The sequence below is a fragment of the Copadichromis virginalis genome, linkage group LG9 (genome assembly GCF_057382275.1).
Source record: "Copadichromis virginalis isolate Kocher_CV1m ecotype Utaka linkage group LG9, C_Virginalis_male_GT1.1, whole genome shotgun sequence".
Taxonomy (NCBI): Eukaryota; Metazoa; Chordata; class Actinopteri; order Cichliformes; family Cichlidae; genus Copadichromis; species Copadichromis virginalis.
Genome location: NC_140626.1, coordinates 29,544,215 through 29,565,089, shown reverse-complemented (window position 1 = coordinate 29,565,089; position 20,875 = coordinate 29,544,215). Strand labels below are relative to the sequence as shown.

The window sequence follows — 20,875 nt, the reverse complement described above, 5'->3', positions numbered from 1 at the left end:
GCTATCTTAGGCAGCTTGATAACATCTCATAACGTAAGTCTTTGGACACTATGAATGGGTTCTCTTATTGAGCAATTGTCCAACCAATGGCCTGCACAGAATCTACAGTTACTATGACTAAATAAAACGAAGCTATTGTCTCTTCACTTTTAAAACAATTTACCATTTACATATAGAAAAAAAAAACTGTTGTTATCACCAATCATTTAAACATGACTAATAATGCTGAATCCCCAAATGTCTTTTGACTTCCATTAAAATGTTAATATTTCAACTTTCTGTTACTAAAGATAGAAAATCAGAGCACAATGTAATATAGCTTGTTATTGTTTTTAACTACAAACTCTGTGGTTCGGTAGATATGCCTTTACTGATCTTAGTTATGGATTCACAGTGATGTGATGGTGTAATAAATATACCATCACATAATCCATGTCACCACAGCACTGCTGAAATGCAGGCGCGTGTTCTTATAACTTAGCTTTGAATTACTACAACGTACAGCACAATAGTTAAAGAAAGCTGATTTGGGCAAGGATAGAGCCAACACATTACCTTTAGTTAACATCAAACATTAACACTGAATGCTACATTTCTGGAGGTTTTGACCTCCTGTGAATGATTAAAAATTGATTTTTAATGTTTTATATTGTGCCTGTATAATAGGTTTTCTGTTTTTTTGCCCTCTGTGCAACACTTTGTTAAAGCTATAGGTGTTGATTCTATTTGAACTGTTTCAACATGGCCTTCTGCTCGTGACGTGTTCAATAACTGTGGACAGAGAAACATTAGATCTGAGGAGTGGCCACTATAGATATATCATGTGACATAGCTTAAGCACTAAAGAAAATCTCTAGATTACTGCCATTCTGCTCTACACAAGGCACAGAAGCAATTAAGTTTTAAGGACATTTAATCAGGTTTCCCACTATACAATAGCACACTGCCAGGAGTCAATTAACTTAGCAGACACACTAATTGAAATTGATGGTGCAAGACTGAATAGACTAGACCCATCATTCTACATACACAGCCAATATAATGCTAATATATAATATTGAGATTTAACAGCCTACATTTAGTGTGTCTCATTGCATAGGGAAGCTTACTGGATGGCTGTTATGTGTGGACTTCCAGCTTCTAAGACTCTAGGCTGGAAAGTGCATAAAGGTCATAAATACAAGAACAATGAATTCTAGCTTTGGTGTTACAAAAGTTTCCTGTCACAGTTTGGAGTGCATAACTTCTGTGTTCCTGAGAGAACCGTAAATCCCACCCAGGTGTAGAGGTGCTGATCTGTAACTGGCCCTGACCTCTGACCTTCCTGCTTTGACAAGACATATAACAGAATCCGTTTACCTGTCAACTTAATTTCCCTGCACAGTGCACCTAGAAACAAAAGGGTACGGAAGAAATGTGAAATAATAGATCGAAATCCAAAATGTCACAGCAAATTGTAAATAAAGTGTAACTTCTCCTACATCGCTCCATAATAATGTGAGAATAGAATTTCAAATATGACTGCAGCTCACTGGAGTGAGACATTGTTTTGTTTGCAGCATCTCTTGAGGGTGTTCAATTACACTCCTTAGTTGTTTTTGTCTAAACCAACAGTCAGACTGAGTGAAGATTGATGATTTGTCTTTGTTAATTTCCACTCTGTTGACTTGATGTCTCCCCTTTGTCAGCGACGCACACGTATGCAAGTGCACACAATCAGTTAAAGAAACAAAACAGAACACACACACTTAAGAAGAGACAATATACACTATTAGAGAATCGGCTTTCCTTCAGACTCAAGAGTACACGCATGTTCTCTGGCTACTGGGTGAGCCTCGAAACTTCATGTTTAATGGGGTGTGATATAATATATTGGGTTTGTCATTTTTCCTCATTTACCTGAGTTTCTGCTAATCTCATTTCAAAGTCAGAGCTAACAATATGCAGAAGAATATTACTTGTGAGATTATTGTTGTTCTTTCCTTTCCCTCTCCCTCTCACTTGCCGCCCCCCTCCCTGTCTTTCACCCTCTCCATCTGTCTGGCTCCTGAGTGCGGGTGGAAGGCTGATAGTGTAAAAGTGAGAGAGTGGGTGGTTTTTATTACCGTTCTTTGAATTTGAGTTTGCTCGGTGTTTTCAAGCGAGATGTTTCATTAAATGGCATCAAACACAAATCTTCAATCTGAACCTTTTTTTTTTTCCATTTAAACCTCTCCCTTTATTGATCTCATCTTATTTCTCCCCACCTTCTCTTCCGCCTTCATCTCTCCCATCTCGCTCTGTTCGCAGACTGTGGAGAACTGTGTTTGCATCCTGAGGAACCTGTCATACCGACTGGCTGCTGAGACATCTCATGGTCAGCAAGGGGGGTTGGAAGAGCTGGATGGCCTGCTTTGTGATGCCAATGGTCGCGATGGAGAGAGCTCCGGTTGCTGGGGCAAGAAGAAGAAGAAAAAGAAGGGAGCTGACCAGGTAAAGACACAGAAAATAGGAGCTAATCAGATGATGTGAGCAAGTTAAAAAAGTTTTTTTTTTAAATAAATTGAATGTCTGAAACCTGCCACACATCCCTTTCAGCAGGGATCTGCAGTTAAATGCAGATCAGTTTATCTTCAAGGTTATCTGAAAAGCATTGGTTTCTTTTCAAATTAACTGGCTTGTGTGAGGTATTTCTGCTCTTTAACTTTATATATAATTGAGTCTTTGTGACCTCAACTTTCCTTTAAAGGCTTCAACACTCAGCTTCTCTTAATTTCCTAAATACCTAAACACAGACACAGGCCTAAAGTATGCAAACACAGACCTTACTTACATCTTTCAGAGCTAACCGGATGGACCAGAAGTGAATTTGAGGCCCAAACCAAACTAAATATCAAGAATATGTCTCTATTTTATTTGTTGCTGACCACTGATGATCCATTCAATGCTCTGGCAAAGCTGGGTTTAAATGAAATGAAAATATTAGTAAACTAAATTTGAAAAGAATTTGAGGCCAAATTTCAACCATCAAAGCAAAGCAGTCAGTACTGCCAGGAGGGAATACACACTGATGAATAGAGGGATAGATAATGGGAAGTAGCAAAAGGTCAAACCCCAGAGGTATACACTATAAAACCCTATGAAAATGAAGCAGGGATAGTAGTTAGTGGGAGGCTAACAGACTGAGAAAGTCTAGAGTTGAAGCCAAGAGAGAGAGATAGAGAAAACAAGTTAAGATCGGAAGATCAGGGAGCCTGAACTTGACCGAAACAATCCTAATGAACTACTGGAAAATGTTTTCCTGGAATTGTTGATATTTTGTGTAATTGGCATTTTTTTTAGGTATTTAGCAGTCTGACTATATGACTTCATTTTTAATGTATTTTAAATAACTGATATATAAAAGGCACACCTGATTTAATTGTGCTAAGGGTTTCTCCTATTGTATTGCTGCTCTGCTTTCAGGGTTTCTGATGTATTTGAATTGATATTGTAGTGCAGGTCTGACCACTTGTACTGCAGGATTAGCACGGACCTCAAACTTTCTCAAAAAAGCAAATATGTTCAAGCCTGTAGACAAGGCAGCGGGCCAGCATGCTTGTTATTCCTTGATGTTCACAGGGTTTTTGCACTGTGAATTTTTCCCCCAGGGGGAAGGCTGTGATCGAGGAGTTCTTCTTCAAGATCCAAAAGTTGGAGAAAAGTTGGCACAGATGTTTTTGGACACACTAACACATTCTTTTTTCTTCATTCATCTTATTCACCGAACCCTCTATTCCCCCACAAATCACTCCTCTTCTCCAAAGTAAAACTTAAGTTGAAGATAAAACATTTTCACACAGTGGAGGAGATCCAGCTTGCATCAGAGATGCAAATAAGCAAATACTCAAAACAGGAAGTCCAAGATGAAAAGGTTAATAACACCATACTGAAGTAAATGTATTTTAAAATGCTATTTTAGGGCGTTTAGCAACATATATGTGTGTTAAATATGTAGAATGGCTATTGTGAATCATCTGATGCTCCTTTGTGTAGTGCTTTAATCTGCGCTTTGAGTTTTATGATTTCTTATCGAATCTGTACATAGATAAAAACAGATAGTGACACTCAGTTGCACACAAACACACACATGCCACAGTGCTTCTTTCAAGATATACACTAGCTTGGTTTACCTTGAGACAAGAAGAGGAGACGATGCAGTAGAGCGAAACCGAGGAGGTCGATAGGGAGAGGAAAAACTGAGAACTGGAAAGAGCGGGACGGAAGCAGAATAAGAAATTAGGAAAAAGGGTCAAGCATGCAAGAAAGAGACAGAGAAATCAGGAGAGAGAGGCAGAGAGAGAGAAGAAGAATTAGAAGGAGGAAAAATCAGGGAAAGATATAAATGACATGCAAGAGAGAATTAAGAGGAAGAGAAAACGAGAGAGAAAGATGCTGGTGTATGCCTACATGAAAAAGGTGTGGGTATGTCAGCCAACAAAGAAGTTCAGACATCAAGAAAGGCTCCTCTGTAATGAAAAAAGACAAAGATGAAGTGAGAGCTAGCTGTAAAGCTTTATGTTTATTGCTCAAAGCAAATGTAGCAGTGAGACATTCTCTCATAGTGTCTTCTCCTTCTGCAGCTCTCACTGTCGTTTCAGATCATGCATCTCCCTTCTATCTAAGCCCTTCAACACCTTTATCGCTATTCATCCATCCATCACGATTCTTAAGCTGACAAGGAGTGATTTACTCAGTGTCTCGGTAATTTTTCTAATAGGTCAGGGTGTACCAGGGGCAGTGCATTTCGCTTTTCTCGTCTGAATTCAGTCACTCCGACATAAAAAATGTGTTTAGATACAAAAGCAAGTTCATTCAGATTTCTTATGCAGGTTTTTATAGAATCACTGTAAGCTTTACATGGAAGAACAGAAAAAGGAACATCCTACGATTTCACAGTCGCTTATTTCTCCTAGAATTGGTGAAAAATGTCATTAAAATGTTCAACCACACTGAAGTGGTGCTATTTTTTGGTTTTAAATAAAGTAAAAAGTTTCCTAAAGGGTAAAACAAAATGTGATTGTGAGAATGGAGTTAACGGTTTCCTTAAAGTATTTCTTCATGAATATAAATGAACATAAAAAAAGCTATTTCACTCTGTCTCATCTCTCACAGTGGGATGGCGTGGGCCCCTTTCCCGACACGGCGGAGCCCCCCAAAGGAGTTCAGATGCTGTGGCACCCCACCATCGTCAAGCCCTACCTCACCCTGCTGTCTGAATGCTCCAATCCTGACACTCTAGAGGGTGCAGCTGGGGCTCTGCAGAACCTGGCTGCAGGCAGCTGGAAGGTAATGCTAGATTTGAGATGCTTTTCAAAATTGTTTGCCTTGTTATATTATATTTGTCAAATATAAATTGTCGAATTATACAACCACAGATGAGTATACAACTGCAAGTGCAGATGTGTTTAGCTTGTCCTAACACACAGTGGCTGTGCAGTGAATGCAGAGACACACTTTACTAATTGTACACAGGTCTTGTGCTCTGAAAAAACATAGATAAATGTGCACATTCACATTATATGTTGGTCAAAATACTTAAGTATGCATGTATAAGCTGAACGTGTGCAAGTAAACTGTGTGAATATGCATGCCTGGTGCCAAGAGCTTCATTGTACACAGTCAAATGCAGCAAAACCTATGAAAAGTCTTCTGCCTCCATAACCACATAGGTTAAAAAAAAGGTAATTTTCTTTTGAATTAATAATCTTTTTGCTCACTGCAGCATCCTGCTGACTTTAAAATATTTTGAGTTCGGTCTCGTGTTTTTATGTCTTCTATGTAATGCAGTATTGCACGTTGCTCAGTAGGAATGTAATTACTTTAATAATGTAAATGCTCCAAACCTGTACACACAGGGAGTAGAGCCAGGGTTCAACAACAGGCAACCAACGGAGGCAGCTAAATGGTAATAATGTATGAGTCATGTCATATTGGAGAGCACTGGTGGGGGCAGCTGTAGCCTTGAGGGAGGTTTATATAAGGGTAAAAGGCAGAAAGTGTGTGGGTATAATCTTAGCTTGACCTTAATAAAATAAAATAAAAATAAAAATAAAAACTGCGCCAGACATTGTTGGTCATAAATAGACTATGTGAGAAACTTAATGGAAGTATTTATTTGATCCAAAAAATGCAGTTTATGAAAATATGAACTCAAGAGGGAGTGACAGACAGGGGAGACACTGTGAGAGTATGCTTCAGTGGACCTGTAGATGTGTATGGGATGTGTTTGTAACTCATTTTGAATTGGTATTTCCATCGACAGTAGAGTAGACAGACAGTCGGAGCATGACAGGTATAGAAGAGGGGGTCTCTAGAATAATCAAGGGTGGAGGAGGAGAAGGAAATGATGGGGGTGGGTTGTCTTAAGGGAATCACACGTTTGAAACTCAGCACAAAAAGTAAGGAAACTTGAATTTGGTAGATTTTTCTTTGTTGTAACAATGCTTCTTGGCAATAAATCTTATACTATTGGAAAGCCAGTGTATTTCCCCTTATATGGTGCCACTTTGTAAGGAAAATCCGGTTGAAAATCCGAGTTGATGTTATTGACTCTTTGTTTTGAGCTTGTGGTACCCAGGTGCTGACAAACAGGTGCCTGATTGTCAGCACCTGTGAACAAGGACACTGCTACAGCGGTCAGTTGGTGTCTGCTCTAAGCACTCCACATTTGACTGATCTGGATGGGACCTGTGCCATAGGGCAGCTTCAAGTGAGGCCTAGCGCCATCTTCAAGTTAGGCCAAGTTCCATATAACAGGGAATTTTGGAGACAGGCCGTGAAGTTGGTGTCTCAAGAAAAGAACACCACAAGAAGACTGTTTCCTCACCCCGTCAGCACATAAGCAGTCTTCTACAGATTTGTAGTCTTGTCTCTCAGGACCATTTGGTTGACAGCTCTCTACCCAGACTATCTGGAACAGACTGCACACTGCCAATCTCTGGTCTCATAGGGTTGCCAGAAGGCCTGCAATGACTGCCCTTCATTGCACTGGTTTAGGGAACATGTGCTGACATCAGTGCATGTTGCTAACACCTGAACATGTGGGTGAATTTTATGTTCAGTGATCAGTCAGGATTCTTCCTACAACAGTTGGATTGTAGGGTCAAAGTGCAGAGAAGATATCGCTGCAGTCTGGGACTGAACTCTTCCAAGAATACCCTCGACGATCGCCCCCACAGAGTGTGGTTTATAAGAGACTACCTCCAGAATTTGGGAGTGGAGATGAAGGAATGGCCTGCCTCCAGTCCTGACCTCAACCCCACTGAATACTCATGTGATCAGCTTTTGCTCACCGTTCATGCCAGAGTGACCAACACAGCCACGCTGGATGACTTGCAACAAATGCTGTTTGAAGAATGGGAGGCCATCCCACAATAGTGTGTAACCAAACTGGTGACCAGCATGAGTTTGAGGTGCAAGGCTGTTATGGCTCTGTGTGGTTCTTCCACGTGCTAGTCTGTTGTTAAGTGAATACATTATTAAATTTCCAATGTGTCGTGTTTATTCATCCTTTAATCATTCAATACAGGAAATCCAGGAAAGTGTCAATAGCAGAGTAAAATGTTTTAAGCAGAAAAGACTGCAAATTTTTCATGGGTGCAACCCACACGCTCAACTCTACTGCTCAACCCACAAATGCATTTTTCTTACAAATGTGGCACCATTTAAGGGAGAATAAACAAGCTTTCCAACAGTGTAAGACTTATTGCCAAGAAGCACTCTTAGAACAAAGAAATAATCAACCAAACACAAATTTTCATTACTTTTTGTGTTGCGTTTATTTTACAAGAGCCTAACTGTATGAACGTGTGTGTGTGTGTGTGTGTGTGTGTGTTTACATGCATGTATTGTTCTGTTTTCTCCTGTTGTGTTTTTAACTTCATTGTCAGTATTCTTATAATTAAATTAGAGCTGCTATCAGTTTGTGAAGAATTAGTGTTGGCACACTAAACTCTGCCCACGTAAGTCTTACCAAAGATCATTTCAATCCAAGGGTAAAATATTTCCTAAAATGATCATATGAAGAAACACCGTTTGTAAACAGAACTGTGTTTTAACCTTTACATGCTGTGGAAAGATCAATTATAAAAGTGACAGAAACTTTCAGCCTCACACTTCAACCACTTCTACCGATTCTTGGGCATTTCAGTACCTCCCCAATTGTCTGCAATTGACCCATAAGGCAGATGCATTTGAGCTGTTCAGGGTTGAGTGGCCCATTTGAGGGTACCTTGATAGTTGTTGAGGGAAGATAGAGAGGTCTCCAGGCTTAAAACTCCTCTGGCTGGTTCATATAATTCTCCCTCTCACAGTATATTACTTGTGACACAGCGTAATGCGTCAGTTGCTGAATATAACATCTCCCATTTGACCACTGAGCTCTTTCTGCCTCTTTCCTTTTTTTTTCCTACACTAACCACTTTACTCAAAGGAAATCTATGGGGTGTAAACAATTTCATATAAAGCACCCATGACAATTTTATTAAGCAAAACACTGTTATCCTAATTTCACATTGCAGTCTCTTTTTTTGTTGTTTTTTTAACATGGTACTAATTAATTGTTATTTTGTTGGTGTTCTTCTGTTTAACTTTTATTTAAAATCCTCCTGTGCAAGATTAAATGTAAATATACTCCTTCTTTATGGTCGTTGGACGTTAACACTGTGAACACTGTTAACACTAACTCTTTCCACTTGTGTTTTCTTGTCAGTGGTCAGTGTACATCCGTGCTGCTGTCCGTAAGGAGAAAGGCCTTCCCATCCTAGTGGAATTATTGAGGATAGACAATGACAAAGTCGTGTGCGCTGTCGCCACTGCTCTCAGAAATATGGCTTTGGACATCAGGAACAAGGAGCTCATTGGTGAGTACTGATAAAAACTTATCCAAGGGGTGTGGTGAGGCACCAATGAATTTGTCACTGGTTTTTTTAATCTTACAAACGTTGGATGCATGTCATTAATTTAATCTCTGGTCTGTTCTCTGGTCTGTTCTGGCTCACCTTGTGTAGTTAATGATGAAAATTAAATTTGCAATTAAGTGTGTATAATGAGCGAAAATTTGAACTTTTCAACTGTCGCTTAATAAGCGCATCATGTTTGGAAGTGTCCTGCCTACGGAGATCATATACTAACCCCGTGTTTGCCTACTGGTGGTGGTCAGAGGGCCCGGTGGGGCCTGTGTCCGGCAGCCTCGCCTCTGTCAGCGCGCCCCAGGGCAGCTGTGGCTACAATGTAGCTTGCTATCGCCAGTGTGTGAATGTGTGTGTGAATGGGTGAATGACTGAATGTAGTGTAAAGCGCTTTGGGGTCCTATGGACTAGAAAAGCGCTATACAAATGCAGGCCATTTACCATTTACCATATAAAACATATAAGAGGTTGGCTTGTTCTGCTATGTAAGTCGGAGAGCAAAATTGCAGTTTTTTTCTAAATGATTAAAATAGTTATTTAACTGAAGCGAAGGTGTGTTTGTTGGTGTGAGAAAATTAGACTAAGAAATAAAGTGCAGTAAAATAAAGGGGTAGTTGATATGTATTTGAAAGAGATGGGCTGAAGAGAGGGAGAGAGCAGAAGAGACAAGCAGATCAAAGGCTTGCTTTTGGCTTTGAAAAGTACACAGTGGTAATGAGTGAGCCTCAGTCAATCTGGTAGCATCAACACATCTAGGTAGTAGAGATCACTTCTTAACCTGACGCATTAAGACACTATTGTGTGTGTGTGTGTGCGTGTGCGTGTGCGTGCGTGCGTGCGTGCGCCACGCCACGCGTGAACATAAAAGCATATAAATGCATTTGTTTGATATCACTTCTCCTCCTCTACTATCTTGGGTAATCTTAGCTTCCTAATGGGCTCGGTGGTTCCTATAGCAACCCCGCTACCCTCAGTTTCAGATGAGGGGTCTCTTCGCTTGCCTCTGTGGTTTTGCAGAGTGTTGTTAGAACAATGGGGAATGCCACCGGCAAAGCTCAATACGCCCCCTACTGTGACGGTCTGGCTGGCACACAATGGGGGATTACAGATAATTGAAGCCTTAGCATAGAGACATCTGAATGGGTTTGAATGATTTTTGTTTTATTTTGTTGCTGTTGTTTATTCAATACACCTACAAATGTATCATTAGGGAATTGGATAGCAGTGACCTTACAGCTACATTAATTTGTATCCCTGTGAAAAACAATCCAAGGCCTTTGCATGTCGCTCTTTTTTCAGCCTTTTTTGTTGCTCTCCACCTATAGCAGTAATTCCAGACACTAGCTATCCATTTCCATCGGCTTATCCAGCGTCGCTGGGGGATGGAGCCTGCCCCAGCTGTCATAGGGCAAGAGGCAGGTTACACCCGGGACAAGTCATCAGTCTATTTATTGCAGGGCTAACAGAGAGGGATGGACAACCTCTGACGCTCACATTCACACCTTCACTCCAATTTAGGATCAACAGTTACCCTAACACGCATGTTTTGGACTGTGTGAAGAGGCTGGGGTACCACTACAGGCAGGGAGAACATGCAAACAGAAAGGCCACATCCAGCCAGTGAATTTGAACCCAGGACCCACTTGCTCTCAGACAACAGTTCAACACTGTAACCCAATTAAAAATACAAAGTATAAAATAGAGTGCAAATAAATTAAACCTTAATTTTTTGTTGAATACTTTAACAAAATGTTTTAATGGGTGTCAGGTCTAAGCTTCAAGCATGCTGGAGTACACACCCTGGACCAGTCGCCAGCCTGTCATTGGCAATTTAAAATCACCAATTGACCTACCACCCCTAACTGCATGTCTTTGGACTGTGGAAGCCAGAGTATCCGGAGAGAACCCACAGAGACACGGATGCAAAATTACACACAGAAAGGCCCTGAGTGGATGATGAATTCAAACCCAGGACCTCCTTGCTGTGAGGGAACAGTGATAACAGTGCTGCCCAAACCAAAACTCCAGGAATCAAAATAAACCATCGCCACATAACCCAGAATACAAAGATACAAAAGTTAAACTAAACTCGAAGGCATATTAAGAAAAGAAGAGACCCAGAGGCTCTAAATCAAAGACTCAAAACATCAAAACTCAGATTACAACCAAAACAGAGCCAGAATTTAGAGTCCAAACACACCCAGGATCAGAGACCACGACAATGACAATAGAAATCTTACGCATCTGACAGATGCATGAGAACAAAAAAATACAAAATAAAGTCAAACAAGAGGACTTAAGAAGACGCTGCTGCAGTTTATAGACTGAAAATATTGGAAATACGGGAAATATTGTGCCACAAACTACATAAAGCTGCAGGGAGGGATGCTGATTCTCAGTGGGACTGTCAGACACAGCAGACACCTTCTCAGGGATTTTTTAAATGAATTACTACATTTATTACATTTAGAGTGATAGTTATAGCTTGCCTTCAAGACTTTGAAAAGGACAAAATTATTGACCGCCTTACATATCACCGCCTTTACCCAGGGGATGCCATACCCTGCATCTATGGACTTCCTAAGATCCACAAGGAAGCTGTCCCACTCAGACCCATAGTCAGTAGCATAAACTCAGCCACTTACAACATTGCTAAACACCTTGCTACCATCCTCGCGCCTCTCGTGGGGAACACCCCACACCACATCAAGAACTCCACCGACTTCACCGACAAGGTCCAGAAACTTACCCTGGATCCAGATGAAACCATGGTGTCCTTTGATGTAGTCTCTCTTTTCACTTGCATACCCACCACGGAGGCCGTGGAGACTGTCAGAAAACGACTACAAGAAGACAGCTCCTTGGAGGACAGGACCAACTTCACACCCGATCAGATCTGCACACTGTTAGACCTCTGCCTCACCACTACATATTTCAAGTACAACGAAGGCTTTTACAGACAAAAACATGGCTGTGCCATGGGCTCCCCCGTGTCACCTATTGTAGCCAACCTTTACATGGAGGAAGTGGAAAGAAAGGCTCTTGGCTCTTTCAAAGGGAGAGTACCCAGCCACTGGTACAGATATGTAGACGACACCTGGGTCAAAATCAAGACTCAAGAAGTGGAATCCTTCACTGCGCACATTAACGCTGTGGATAAAAACATCAAGTTCACCAGGGAAGACACAAAGGACAACTGTTTGCCTTTCCTGGACTGCGCCGTGCACATTGAAGAGAACGGCAACCTCAACATCGAAGTTTACCGGAAGCCCACACACACGGACCAGTACCTCCTCTTTGACTCCCATCACCCTTTGGAACACAAACTTGGAGTAATTAGGACCCTACACCACCGGGCAGAACGTGTTCCCTCTAAGCCTGAAGGAAAAAAGAAGGAACACACACATGTAAAGGAAGCACTCAAAACGTGCGGCTATCCTAAATGGGCGTTCATAAAGTCAGCAAAGAGGCACAGAAAAGAAGACCAGACACCAGCGAGGGAGGACAGACGCAACAACATTGTCATCCCCTATGTAGCCGGTGTATCAGAGAAACTCAGGAGAGTTTTCTCCAAGCATGACATCCCAGTGTATTTCAGACCCAGCAACACACTCAGACAGAAACTGGTTCACCCGAAAGACAAAACGCCAAAACACAAACTTAACAATGTGGTGTATGCTGTACAGTGCAGCGAGGAATGCCCAGACCTCTACATTGGAGAGACCAAACAGCCACTTCACAAGCGCATGGCACAACATAGAAGAGCCACCTCCCACACCCATTTTCACACCTTGACTCATGTGATTAGGTAGAGGATCATCAGTGGGTCCTTTGTCCCTCTGTGGGGGGTTACTCCCACTAGGTTTATATCTGGGACTCCCCACCATTTGACCTTAGAACTGAAGAAGCTTCTCGGATGAGAGGTGAAACGTCTTCAAGCAACTTCAAGAAGTCCAGACGCTTTTCTTTGCAAGCTCCTTTGACTACGATGACCTGGATGACTGAGAACCTTTACAGACATTTAGAGTGATGGTATGCTGACTCAGGTCAGCTATCTTAAATCACAGAAGTCATTTCATAATCGTTAGCCGTTAAAAGACGAATGTCTTCTTCTTAACAAGTAAAGTAGAAAGATAGTCAGTGTCAGTGGCACCCACTGACAAAAAAGTTTCCTAAAAGCAGAGAAGATTGAGAGCGAGCAAGTGAAACAGGAGAGGGAATAGTGAGGGTTGAGCCTTTGCTCTTGGCAAGGTGTAAGTTGATACATGTTGACAGAGAAGAGGCAGAGGCCAGGCACTCCTGAGACAAGCCCCATTTGGCCAGTGTTCAAAAACTTTATTCACTAGTGACTCTAACCTCTGATTCAGACACCTTTTTTACTTTACACCACATACTTCAGTAAAACAACAGTTTAACCTGAAGCGACAAAGTGATTTCAAAGCGCAGTTTGTTCTGTCTTTGTAAGATCAAAGTTCCAGCCAATTATAATATCATTTTGCATGGCTAATCTAGAGAAAATCACCTCTTTCTAAAAGCAAAAGCCAAATCTTCGGCTTATAGAACTCGTGTGTCATAACCTGTTAGTGCCGGTAAGTTTGGCAGCATCACCATGGGGGAGTGGTAGTTTGCGTGAGAGCTCAGCAGTGCCAGCGGAGAGAGAATCATCTTTCGCATACAATAACCTCAGTGTCAAGTCCTCTGGAAAGCTCTGTGATTGGATAAGAGCAAGACAAGCGAGAGGGAAGGAGCAAGAATCGAGAAGGTTTGAAGAAAAACGCAAAGAGGGGCCAAGTCAGGCTAAAGAGACCGAGCAGAGAGCGGGGGAAAATGAAACAAGAGGGGAAAAAATAGAGAGCAGTGATAGCTAAGACCTAACTGCATATGTATGCTTATATTCCAATCCCCCTGTAATGTGATTTAGTAGCATATTGATGTCGCAGAGAATCATTCTTCTCATCTGTCAACGTTTTTGTCTCTCCTGATTTCACCTCCTTCATAGTTTTTGATTTGCATAATGTACTGTACGCCTGTGTAGCAATAAATGAGGCCCATTCACTGCTACACTGTCTGTCAGTGCAATTCCTCCCCATTTACTTACAGATGGTAATTTGACACACATGAATTGGAAACAGCTCTTGAATGCCAAAAAGACACTGTATTTTCTCCAAATACACCAACCATTTAAACACACGGGCAATGCTTGTAACCACATTCAAAGGTTAGCATTTCATGTAAATGCAATGAATGCAAACATGTGTTTAAGAAATTTTATAAATGAATGCCGTTGCACAAAGTGAGCGGCCTCAACTGCAACCTGTAATCAAGTTTCGGCGTGAGGGTTTCAATTCGATTTGATTCCAAACACAAATCCCATCTGCAGTGTGAGATTTTTAAAAAATATGGGACTTCTGTGAAACTGTTTTACTTATTAAACAAATTATTCTCTTAGTTTTTCGTAAAAGCATTGAGACTTTTAAGAATTCTTTATAGTGATGGACATGATGTGCACATATGGCACAAAAAACTCGCTCCAAGCAGAGAGTACAAAAAGGCATGAAAATCTATCCAGTCAGCGCGTGAATACCAGATTTGTTGGCTTCCTTTCTGCATCTGGTCTAGAGTAATTGAGTAATAGAGTAACATCAAACTAAGCTCTCCACTTGAAAGTGGCTCCAAAGCGCCTCTCTCACATGAATCAGCGGGTGCTTGTTGAGGTGCACACCTCAGCTTATCAGGATGTTCTCTTGTTGTCTTGTTTAACCCTTTTCAAACACCCTGGCTGTAATCAGCCTGATTCAGTGGTAACATTATGCAGACACAGGCCAGTTTCGCACTGATATTCCTCGTGGCTGAATGTAAAGAGAGCATGTCTGGAATCACGTCAAATAAAAACACCCTCAGAATAGGGATAAGGCGATCATCTTTCTGACTTCTTACTGTTTACAGAAGACAAATTGTACTTTACTCTGATTACAGTAATAAAATCAGTGCTATTAATTTATAATAAAAATGAGAGCAGCTTGCCATCATAAAAGATAACACTGGATGGAAATTGTAAAAGTGGAGTAACAGTCTACTTCCTCCACTTCTCTTCCTGTTTCTTAGTCCTCTCTTCTCTAACCACACGTCTTGATGGCTTAAGCCATCATCCATTCGTTTTCACTATACATCGCCACCTTCCTCTCTTTAATATGAATATTACACGCCCTTTTCTCCATCTCACACTTTTCCTTTCCCTCTCTTCTTCTCCAATTTTCACCTCTCGTTCATTTATCCCACTCCCACACCTTCTCCTCCTCCTCCCTCGTCTTCTCTCAGTGTAGTTTCAGACATGAGCTCATAACGCCTCACCTTCCCTCTATCGCAGTCTCCTGCTCTTTGTGTCTCGCGTTGATGACATCAGTGCTGGGGAGTGTTACTGTGGAAACCAATGTAGTGCGCCACAGGGATGTCACTAATTGCACGATTGCAAGTGTGTGTGTAGGCGTCAGTGTGTATTCGCTCGAGGTCAGCTTCAGGAGAAAAAAAAAAGGGGAAAGGTGTTGACAACTGACAACTCACCCGTTTTAAGCCTTAAATCTAAACATTTTGTTCCGGGACACCGACGTCGTTGTAGGCTGGCTGATTGCACCGAGCAGGGAGGGGAAATTACATTACATGCTTCCTTCCACTTTGCGCATTCCCAGCCAAAGAAAATATTTTTAGATCACCACAGAATGTCCATTTTGTGTTTTCCTCTCCCACGCCAATTTTTACATATTTTTCCATCCCTGCTGTCAACAGACTGCACAATGGTAAGCACAAACAACTTTGCAAAGAAAGCAGGCTGAAAGACAGTGCGGACATGTACACTGACTCACACAAAGTTGACACACACTGTCCCTGTTGCAGCAGCACTTTATGAAATTTCTCCGTCGCCTTCGGGATGAATCTCTCGTGTTCGAGGGTCTGGCATGTCTTTTATCAGCACACTGGCATTCTTTGTCCTCTGCCAGACTGGGAGCATGTCAAGAAGAGAAATAGAAATGGAAAGCAACAAATAGAAGAGAGGGAAAGAAAACACTGTTTGATGATTAGCAGATTTTCAGGGCCTTAAACTTATTACTCCAGGATCTGGTTCATGATCTTTGGAGGTGCACAAACACCCTTCAGTTCTGTATTTTTTAAGACATATTCAAAGCTCTCATGCTTTTCTTCGTGAAAATGTCTCTGAAGAGACCTCCCAGTGTTCATCACTAAGATTATAGCAGAGCTTTAGCTACCAAATAAAGTAAAGAAATTCTTTGATCTCAGTAAGTGTTAGTGTGTTTATGTCGGAGAGTGTGCGTCTTATATGTCTCTCCAAGCAAGCATTTTTCTATATGTGTGCAGAATGCCTGTTATAAAGCCACAGGTTCCTCACACATCCCTGCCTCTCCTCCCTTTATCCTCGTCTAACGCTTTCCGTGTCTTATGCTCTTCTTCTTCTACAATTTAAACTGTAAACGCGTCAACTGCAGACATCAAAGACAGACACAAAAGGGTGAGATATAACTGGTGTGAAAAACCAAGCGCAGGAAGCCAGAATAGTTTATTACTGGGAACCAACAGCATGCCACTTTCCAATTTACCTCCATTTCTGACCTTTTAAACCTGCTGTGTTTCATGTCTGTACTCTCCTCTGAAGCTTATTTATTTATTTGGAAGTTAAAAGGAATACACTTTAGGGCTGAACGATTATGGAAAATAATCTAATTGCGATTTTTTTTGCCCCAATATTGCGATTGCGATGCGATATGCGATTATTTTTTAAGGTCTTTGTCTTCTGTATTATTAAACAAAGACAAGCAATACATCATATAGTATGGCCAATACTATATTACATTAATTTTAAACTGTTCTTTCCTGGAAGACAGACCTCTGTTATGATGACATGAGGTGATGCATGAATTGATGACTGACATTTTTATTTAACTTCTTCAATCACAACAGTATATTTGAACATACACAATAGTTTATTTTTAGCTTACAAACATCTGAGCATAAAGTGCTGACAAGGAACCCTGGTGTAAACATTAAAATGAAAGTCAGTACAATGTGCAGATTGCAGAAATATACATAAACAAAATCAGTGGCTTTACCACACTCAGTTTTTCGACATCTGTGAACTACTAGACAGTCATTCAATTAAAAAATAATATTAAATAAATAAAACTAATAAATAAAAAATACACACATCTTACTGATCTCTGTAGTCAGTAACATTACACCTAAAGTGCAAACATAATAGCAATTGTATAAACACACACACAAACACGCCTTTAAAGTTTAAAGGCGTGAAATTGGACGGTCTAGCCTTCTGATTAGCGTCACCGCTGTCTCGGTGGAGTTTAATAAACTCGGCCGTCTGCTTCTTGCTATCTAAAATATAACCAGACACTGGTGTAAATTCTCGACTGTCTCATACTTCTGTTTAATAAGTTTTCTGTTTGACGTTTAGTCAGCTGTGTGAAAACCAAGGAGGAACCCACCCGGGGGATTAATAAAGTTTTATTTTATCTAATCTAATAACTTTAATCTCAGCCAAACCGATTTACTCACGAACAAACAAAACACTGAAAAAAGCCCAACAATAACATTTTTAGGTTGTCTAAGTGACTTATATATTACGTTTAACCCGAGCAGCGAAACTCCGCGGTGATCTGAAAATGATGTGCCGGGAGTTGTGCCGTTCTCGGCCGCATCAGTAACCCTCGAGTTCCCGGCTAGCTGTCGAGCTGGTGGGTAGCAGACGCCTCTGAAAACGTCGAAGCACTTTAGCAAATATGGGATATCTTGATAAACCGAGCAGATATTTGATGTTTACACAACTACTTTCTCGCCTGAAAATATGTTAAAAGTTTATTTTGTGACCCAGAAAGATTAGTATGAGTAATTTTAAAACTTAGTAGCGGCCGCCATTGCTGGAAACTGGAGTTTGGCTGGGCCGCGCTATGAATTCTGGGATATGGTAGTAATTTGGACAGCCTTCGGCGCGTCGCTGTGACGTAATCGGTCTACAAATGCGGCCTCAGGAGGATGCAGCCCATGAATTTGGACATGTCCAGAGTATAATCGCAGCCTTTGCGGTTAGAAAATTGCACTTGATCATGTCGCGATATTATCGCAAATGCGATATATCGTTCAGCCCTAATACACTTCCTATTGCTGTGGGGAAATCAGCCAGTTCTTTCAGGTTATTTATATTTATTTCTGCCTAATGAAGATTTTGATCGTTTGGCTGCAGGGTGCGTGCGACTGCGGTTTCCGCTCCTGTGTGGACATAAACTTCAGTTCATGTGCTTTCCAAACAAGCCATTAACCAGAGTGTGTGTGTGTGTTTCCGTTGGTGATTTAAGTAAGAAAATCAGTATATTTTGTGCCAATAATCATCTTGCATCTCAGAATGACAGCATTAATGTTTACAGATGTCTTCGGGGTTTAAATATTGATGTAATCTTGGTGTATGGCTGCATATTGAATGTGAAATCTGACTGTCTGACATCAAAGGATGTTGCCCGCATCACTTCTATGCTTTCAATAAAGAAATATCCCCTGCAAATAGAAAGCAACACCCTGTTGCTTTGAATCTGGCACCCCCTGTCAATGAGGTGATGTACTGCTGATGAAATCACCCTTGAGACACTGATTCAAATCACACAGATGCACCTAAGAATTACATCTGTCACAGATATAGTGGCTTCCTTTATATTTTTTTTTCTATTTAGACTGCAGTTACCTGTTTTTATTAGACTGCCTGTTTGTATAATAATTCGAGGCACCATAGCAACTCTTTAGTTGCACATATAACTGTATTCCCAACGTGTATTCATTTTCCATCATCAAATTCACGTGTTTATGAAAACATCATCGTCACAAGTCATGTTTGATTTGTTTATTCGAGCGGTAAACTTTCATAGAGTCGTTAGCTTTTATTCAGCCTACAACAACTTCAGAAAACACAGAAGAGGTTAAAAAAAACAATGTTGCCAGAAGCTTCTGATACCAGGAAGCATTCACCAGCCCACCTTTGGGACCCCGACCCAGTCACTGATAACCATGTATTAACCATCCTTTATTCTCAGACAGCCGGACGCCACAACCAATCAGGCAGTTTCATCTTTCCCCACATCTCCCTGAGACAATTACCTCCAATTTTACTTCAATAACACTCCCCCTTCTCTGTCAGTAAACAATCAAATCGCTCCATTGTTGAGGGTAATTGGATCTCTTTAAATCAAATCAGCCATTATGGCCCTGATGAAGCATGCCCTGCTCAGCGGGAGTTAGCGACACATGAGGGAATGCAGCACAGGAATACATTACCAGCTCTGCCTCCCAGGTGAAGATAGCTATATTGGAGGAGTTGTGTAATACAGGTTTATTAGACTGTGCCGTGATCAGCACAGGGCTTGTTTCCCTCCTTGAGGACATGTTCGGGGTCTAGCTCACATTTCAGCGACAAAGAAAGTAGATATAAGAGTAGAGGGGAGATTGCACACTAGCATGTAGAGGTGCCACATTAGGGTTTTAAAATAGAATGAGTCACAACCCACTCGTAAAAAAAAAAATCCATCTTAATCCTCTCCTCAGCTCGATTATTTCTTCCGTGTGCGTGCACTTATGATCACTGTGAGATTACATGAAATATTGCTATATAAAGTTTCTGGCTTTGACATTCAGTTTGGCTTCTGGTTGTTTGTACTACAATATGGTGAGTTATTAAACCCATTTGTATCTGTACTCTTTCTAACCATTTCTAATTATCCCTCGTTTAAATACGTTAGACTTACGAGAGATGGATTGTATACTTAGTAGTAAGTAAACTCCAGCTTCGCTTTAACAAGCGGTATCTCCAGCAGGGTAATGAGCACATCAAAAGATTAAGCTATAAAATGTGTTGAATTTTGTACTGACATTAGGAAAGTGCAGCAACTCCCTCTAATTTATATTAATCTATAATTCATCAATAAGCTTCTTGCAGGCTCTCGGTATCATATGTCTCTGTAGGAAAAAGGCCAGATTGTATTTGGCTAAAGTGGCGTCTGAGCGTAGCTTTGGTTTAATTTAGGCTCTGCGATTCATTTCCTCATGCAATATTAATATTTGTTTTATGATAAATGCTGTGAGCTGATAAAAACACAATAAAGCTCCCCAGAGACAAAACATTATCTTGTAAAAATTGGATTCAAAATATAATATGTCTTATATATTTCACACCAAAACAGGTAACTTGGAAAAATCCTACAAAAACAGAATAAAGAAGTCAAAAACCGAAGCAAACAAACGGAAAGCCAAATAATGAGCGTCGTCTCGTTTGAGATGAGATGCGTATTGGTGTGTATGCTTATCTGTACGCGTACGTGTCGTCTTGGTTTGTTGGGTGTGTTTGTGTGTATGGAGGATTTCTGTCTCAGCTCTTACTGATTATCGGGATGCAGCCTCTTCCTCTAACAAGACTGTTATTAGAAGGGTTGGAAATAACGAGGACCCATCCGTTTGATTCTTCAGCATTGCATCCGTCTCAGCGCAATGAATATGTAAGCAAAAACATTTGCTTTCTTTCATGAGTTTCTATGTCCTTGAGACATTACTTCTGATTGTCTCCATCTTCTACCCTTCCTCTTACAACCTCTTTCCCTCTCTCATTCCTTATAATCTGCTCACTCACACGTGGTCATGAATGCAGTTTTGGTGAGACTAAGAAGAACACACCTGTGTATGCAAACATGCACACAAGCAGGTGCACGCTCAGAATATGCAAGCATATTTAGGCACATGCTGATGGCATCTTATCAGCACTACTGTCTATAGGCAGAAGATATTTAGATTAATAGACTCAGATATGCTCTCATTTTGTCATTACTGTTATTACCTGCAGTCAGTCACTTGATAAATTAGTCACTAACTTTATCATACAGTCAGTC

General features: G+C 40.9%; 1 protein-coding gene across 1 annotated transcript in view; it reads left to right on the top strand.

Moving 5' to 3' along the window:
- The window catches only part of ctnnd2a (catenin (cadherin-associated protein), delta 2a), a 272,153-nt gene that overhangs the window by 220,633 nt on the left and 30,645 nt on the right, over positions 1-20,875 (top strand). The window contains exons 17-19 of the mRNA XM_085468656.1: positions 2,290-2,472; positions 5,134-5,307; positions 8,732-8,882. Of these exons, the coding sequence (XP_085324782.1) occupies positions 2,290-2,472; positions 5,134-5,307; positions 8,732-8,882 (508 nt within the window). The remainder of the gene's footprint in view (positions 1-2,289; positions 2,473-5,133; positions 5,308-8,731; positions 8,883-20,875) is intronic.